General features: G+C 35.8%; 1 protein-coding gene across 1 annotated transcript; it reads left to right on the top strand.

The window, feature by feature from the left end:
• The first annotated feature begins 3,985 nt into the window (after positions 1 to 3,985).
• On the top strand, positions 3,986 to 4,975 carry LOC140181427 (uncharacterized). The gene has a single exon (XM_072224987.1). It carries the CDS (start codon positions 3,986 to 3,988, stop codon positions 4,973 to 4,975), a length of 990 nt encoding a protein of 329 aa, XP_072081088.1.
• Positions 4,976 to 6,865: the final 1,890 nt, after the last annotated feature.

The following is a 6,865-nucleotide window of genomic DNA, read 5'->3' as shown; positions in this document are numbered from 1 at the left end:
TACGTATTATTATTAGTACTACTAATTGTTAGTGATGTGAAATTTATGTAAAACTACTTATAAAATATATATGTGCATATGCTGCGTATGAAGCATTGCATGTTTTCAAGGCTAGAAGGAAAAGTCTGTTTAATCTTGTGTTTATGTTTTTGTATATGAATTATAGGTTATTATATAAACTACAATCATAGTGGAACAACTGCATAAGCAACTATAGCATCAGAATGAGGGACAAAGACAGCAATAGAAAAGACGAAAAGGAGAAAATACAAAAAAAAAAAAAAAAAAAAAAAGAGAACGCAAAAAAGAGAAATGTGTGATTTACGCATATTTTATGGAAGTAATTTTTATTGGATTTAGACCAATTTGATTAAACTTGATTGATAAAAGTACTTAAAATGTAGCAGAATTCAATAAATACATAAATTGTTTAAGATTTTTAATGTATATTTTGTATTTTAATATATATTTTATATGAGTAAAAAATTTTCTAACTAATTTTTTATCGAATTTAATTTTGATGCACACGGTTGTATAATTACATCTATTCTTTTAGATGACTATTTATGCTATCAATATAAAAAGTAATTATTTTTATTGATGTGATGTTATGTAACGTGTAAAACTACTTTACACTAACAAGTATCAAAATTAAATTTTTTTTAATATATACATAACATTATTGATTTTAAAAATATTTTGTACTGTCAAATTTTAATGTTATGTTAAAGTTACTCACAATTAAAAAAACTAAATCTTATTATATTAGATCACATCTTTGGATTTAATAGAAAAACTATTTAAAAAAGTACTACATTTTTGTCGAAAAATGAAAAAAAAAAATTAAACATTCTTTCCATTTAACCTAGGAACTTGTCCATTTAAACTGTTATTTTTATAGGTTAATCAACTTAGTCTATTTAATCCAAACTTTAAACAGATTTAATTTTAAGGTGAATTCTATCATATCTTCTCTAACATAAGGGTAAATTATCTTTTATGATATATATATTAAAAGTGATTTCACTAAATGAGTTTTATGAAGTGGAATAGATATTTAGGAATGCAATTGATGCACTTGAAGGTAGAGGAGAGCTTATGGTTCGTGATGATAGAAGTCGTAAAGACATTTGAAAAGATTCTTCGGATCCTCAAGTCATACACACAGTTAAAGACATTGTTGTTGATGATGTCAAATACAAGTTTCAAGGGATGATAGATTCGGATCCACATGAGATTAAAAACATTGTTGTCGATGAGGTGGAGATCAAGTTGAATTCAATTGCAGACAATAGGATTTGCAAGATGAGGTGACAATTATGCACAAGAATTTAATCACTTTTATGGGACACAAATTTTGCAGATAGTGAACTTCGAAGATGTTATCACCGTACAGGAGAAGGTGGAGGAGGCAGAGTGGATGTACGCTGAGGTTAGAAAGGAGTTGTGCTTATGTAGTAGAGATTCTCCATATTTCGGTAGTCGGTAGCACAAATATTGCCACGTGTACGAGCTGAATACGTATGCACCTTGTTGATGGGTTTGTGAATTCACCGTTAAGAGATTTTTTCGACGGTGACAGCCATCACCACCACCACCATAAACTGGTGGTGCTAAACTAAATTAATAATCACGAGAGAGAAAGAAAAATAGAAAACATATATCTAATTATTATGGTTAATATTCAACTTAATTATAATTATAAATACTATATATATCATATGAGTAATTTATTTTTTATTTAAAAAAAAGCATAATAGTATTCCCCTAATTTTAAAGGCAATTTTTTTTTTTATTTAAACAGATAAATATGTTGACACTTGACACAACGAGTTTAACACATTTTGACTATCCTAGCAAAACTAATAACTATGTGCTGCTCATTCAATTATTGCAAAATATGCATACAAAATAATTTCTAAGTGTCTATCATTTAAAAAAATTGAAACACATTTAAGGTGCCTTTAGTTTGTCTATTTTCTGTTTTCAACTTTTCATTCTCACTTAAATAAGAAAACAAGAGTGAAAACATATTTGATTTATTTTTTTAAAACAATTTTAGAATATGTTTTTTGAATAAGATGAAATTTCTGATAACGTTAAATTCATGTTTTCATTGTGTTTAGTAAAATTTGAAAACAATTCACTTAAAACAATGAAAACACGGTAACAGTTTTGTAATATTAATATAACATGTTTTTTTTTTTTTTTTTCAGTTGCAATTCCTTTTCATCTTCCTCCCCTCTCCCTTTTTTTTCCTCCTCCTTGCCCTTTCTCACCGTCGAGCAGGGCAGACATACGGGACAAGTGGAGGCTCCTCCCTCCCTTCTCCGACCAGGTTTTTAAAAAAAAATTAGTAATAAATTATTAAATATAATTTAATTTTAAAAAAATTATTTAATATTTAATTTAGTATAAATAAAAGTCTAACTCCAATCTAAATATTAATAATTTTAAATATTTTAAAAAATAAGTAACAATATTAAAAAATCTAAAAAAATATTATTACTAATATTTTTAATTAAATAAAATTTTTTAAATTTTATAAAGTGGATTTTTTTTCTTTTTGTGACTATCTTTCTTAATTCATTTGGTATTAATTCTTTCTGTTTCAAACTTTAACCTGCTATAATTAAGAGATCTTTTTCAGTTATGAATATTGTAAAGAATAACTCATAAATAAAATGAAAGATAAATTTTTTACTAATTGTCTTTTAATTATATTGAAAAGAAAATTGTTGAAAACTTTGACACAGATTCTATTATCGATGAATTTTATGATACGAAGAATTGACCACTTCATTAGTAAAAAATACACATATTTTTTGTACTTTAAAATATATTCTCTATCGGTATTGACGTGTACCCCGAGAAGCTCGGTAACAAATCCCATTATCCTAACCGACCACAAAATCGGAGAACAAACTAGCTGAACAGAAGCCACAACCTGAGCACAATCACACACAAGTCAAAACCCACTTCCCAGCCGTTACCAACAACAACGGAACTTGCTATCTAAACCGATAATATCGGAACAAAAAAACAGAAGACAACACTACGCTTATCTATAAAACGAGACCAAATAGCTCAGAAGAAAACAGGTTACAGAGTTCACTCTAATTCATTACTTTCATCTCTTATAATTCACACACTTACTTGAGCGTCGGAGTGCTTTTTGCAGGTGCTCCCGCCGCCGTGTTTCACTGCACCTAGGTTATTCTTGGAGACTGCCTCCTAGACGACGTATAACTCCACCAAGAGCTAAGTAGCCTCGTTGGGAGACACATACCTCGGTTGGACTTGAACGGAACATTTGGCACCCACCGTGGGGCCCGAGCAGTCTCTAACCCCACTATTCCTTATATATTGCACTTTATTTTTTCTCTTTTGCACAAGTTTCTCCAACCTTTTAACATGGCCGACAACGGAGTTCACCAGCTCGCTCAGGCCGAACTTTTGGTCCAGATGGCCGAACTACAAGCAGAAGTCAAACGGCTTGCTGAGTTGTCTACCCAGAACAGTGCCAGTAAGCATGATGAAAAGGGCCCAACCAAAGGCAGTACAGACCTACTGAGCGTCAACCCACCAAAAGAAAAGCTTACCTTAGACAACCCTTTCTCGGAGGAAATCACCAACTACCAGATGCCAAAGAATTTCACGCTACCTTCTTCGGTTGAGCCATATAAGGGGATTGGTGACCCCGGGCTCATATTAAGAAATTTCAATCTATGATGTTTTTCAATGGCCCTAACAATGAACCTGTTCTTTGTAGAGCTTTCCCTACCTACCTCGATGGCGCTGCGTTACTTTGGTTTTCAAAATTACCTGCAAGTTCGATCTCTTCCTTTGAGGAACTGGCGAAGTCCTTCACAGACTACTTCGCTGCAGCACGGATATACATACACGGATCCGATTATCTCGGCACCATCCGACAAGGTCCCAAGAAAGCCTAAAAGACTATCTGACCAGATTTGCAGAAGCAACAATGAAAATACCCGATCTGGACCCTGCTGTTCACCTATATGCCCTCAAGGCCAGCCTCCAACCCAGAAAATTCAGAGAGACAATCGCAGTCACCAAGCCGAAGACATTAGAGGAGTTCCGAGAAAGAGTAGCTGGACAAATGGAGATCGAAGAACTCCGTGAGGCCAATAGAACAGAAAGAAAACCTAGAAGGGAGGAAGACAGAATGCCAAGTTTGGCGAACAACAAAGAGCTCGACAAACCATTCAAGCTCACCCCAAAATTCGACAACTACACCAGATTCAACACAAGGAGGGAAAAGATAATCAAAGAAATACTCAACGCTAAAATCATAAAACCACCAGCAAAAGCTGGGAGCTATCAAGACCAAAGATTTGTTGACAAAAGCAAGCACTGTGCCTTCCACCAGAAGTACGGACACACAACCGATGAGTGCGTGATAGCCAAAGATCTATTGGAAAGATTAGCTCGGCAAGGCCTCCTAGATAAATACATCGAAGGAAGGAAACATAAAGAGGGCGATAGGGACAAAGAAGAGCGCCAACAAACCTCGGGAAACAAGGAAGCCAATAAATGGTCAAACAACACCCCACCTAAAGAGGTTATAAACTGCATATCCGGAGGATTCACCGGGGGAGGCGAAACAACTTCGGCAAGAAAACGTAGCTACCGCGCAATGATGGAAATCGAAGGAACAACACCACATAGCAACAAAAATGTACCCGACCTAGAAATCACTTTCAACCAGGAAGACATATGCTCGCCCACACCACACTCAGACGATCTAGTGGTAATTTCCATCCAAACAGCCGATGTTCTTTTTTATACTACTTTTCTAAAAATGAAAATATCTGAAAGACTCATACAACCCTCATCCAGAGAATTAGTCGGATTCTCTGGAGAAAGAGTGCCAATTAAGGGTTACATATGGTTAAAAACGATGATGGGAAACCACCCATTGTCACGGATCATTGACATACAATATTTATAGTTGATTGCCCTAGTCCTTATAATATTATCCTCGGAAGACCTGCCCTGAACATGTTCAGGGCAGTAGTTTCAACTTTTCATCTATGTGTCAAATTTTAGGCACAGGACGGAAAGATAGCGACACTCCATTCATATCGCCAATAAACTCGGCAATGCTACAATGCAAGCCTGAAGAAGTCGGCTCCAGGAAAAGAATTCTAACAAGAGGTCAAAGCAATTCACAACACAAATGAAGTACTGTCCCTAGCAGAGCTTGACCCTCGAGGGGACACCTGGTGCACAAAATTATGATTCACACTTTTCACAACTCCGCACAAGTAACCAGCAAGTGCACCGGGTCGTCCAAGTAATACCTTACGTGAGTAAGGGTCGAATCCCACGGAGATTGTTGGCTTAAAGCAATCTATGGTTATCTTGTAACTCTTAGTCAGGATATCAATTATATTTATCAGTTTGAATTGCGAAAAATAAAAGAGCATGAAATAAATACTTGTTCTGCAGTAATGGAGAATATGTTGGAGTTTTGGAGATGCTTTGTCTTCTGAATCTCTACCTTCCCCCTGTCTTCTTCTTCACGCACGCAAGGTTCCTCCTATGGCAAGTTGTATATTGGTGGATCACCGTTGTCAATGGCTACCATCCGTCCTCTCAGTGAAAATGGTCCAGGTGCGCTGTCACCTCACGGCTAATCATCTGTCGGTTCTCACTCATGCTGGAATAGGATCCAGTGATCCTTTTGTGTCTGTCACTATGCCCAACCCTTGTGAGTTTGAAGCTCGTCATAGTCATCTAATCCCTGAATCCTATTCGGAATACCACAGACAAGGTTTAGACTTTCTGGATTCTCAAGAATGCTGCCAATGGATTCTAGCTTATACCACGAAGATTCTGATTAAGGAATCCAAGAGATACTCATTCAATCGAAGGTAGAACGGGAGTGGTTGTCAGGCACATGTTCATAGATTGAGAATGGTGATGAGTGTCACGGATCATCACATTCATCATATTGAAGTGCGAATGAACATCTTAGATAGAAACAAGCGTGTTTGAATAGCAAACAGAAATAATTGCATTAATTCATCGAGACATAGCAGAGCTCCTCACCCCCAACAATAGAGTTTAGAGACTCATGCTATCAAAGAGTACAAAGTTCAGATCTAAAATGTCATGAGGTACAAAATAATCCTCTAAAAGTTGTTTAAATAGTAAGCTAGTAATCTAGGTTTGCAGAGAATGAGTAAACTATGATAGATAGTGCAGAAATCCACTTCTGGGGCCCACTTGGTGTGTGCTGGGGCTGAGACTTAAGCTTTACACGTGCTTAGGTTGTTTCTGGAGTTAAACGCCAGGTTGTAACCTGTTTTGGGCGTTTAACTCCAACTTGTAACCTGTTTCTGGCGTTTAACGCCAGACTGCAACATGGAACTGGCGTTGAACGCCAGTTTACGTCGTCTATCCTTGAGCAAAGTATGGACTATTATATATTGCTGGAAAGCCCTAGATGTCTACTTTCCAACGAAATTGGGAGCGCGCCAATTGGACTTCTGTAGCTCCAGAAAATCCATTCCGAGTGCAGAGAGGTCAGAATCCAACAGCATCAGTAGTCCTTTTTCAGCCTGAATAAGATTTTTGCTCAGCTCCCTCAATTTCAGCCAGAAAATATCTGAAATTACAGAAAAATACACAAGCTCATAGTAAAGTCCAGAAATATGAATTTTGCCTAGAAACTAATGAAAATCTACTAAAAACTAACTAAAACATATTAAAAGCTACATGAAATTAACCCCAAAAAGCGTATAAAATATCCGCTCATCACAACACCAAACTTAAACTGTTGCTTGTCCCCAAGTAACTAGACAAATAAAATAGAATACAAATAAGTCAAGAAGCA

This window comes from Arachis hypogaea, chromosome 18 (genome assembly GCF_003086295.3).
Source record: "Arachis hypogaea cultivar Tifrunner chromosome 18, arahy.Tifrunner.gnm2.J5K5, whole genome shotgun sequence".
Taxonomy (NCBI): Eukaryota; Viridiplantae; Streptophyta; class Magnoliopsida; order Fabales; family Fabaceae; genus Arachis; species Arachis hypogaea.
This window is presented reverse-complemented; position numbering and strand designations above follow the sequence as displayed.

Coding starts and splice junctions, on each gene's coding strand:
- LOC140181427 (XM_072224987.1), top strand. CDS start 3,986: ATGAAAATACCCGATCTGGACCCTGCTGTTCACCTATATGCCCTCAAG.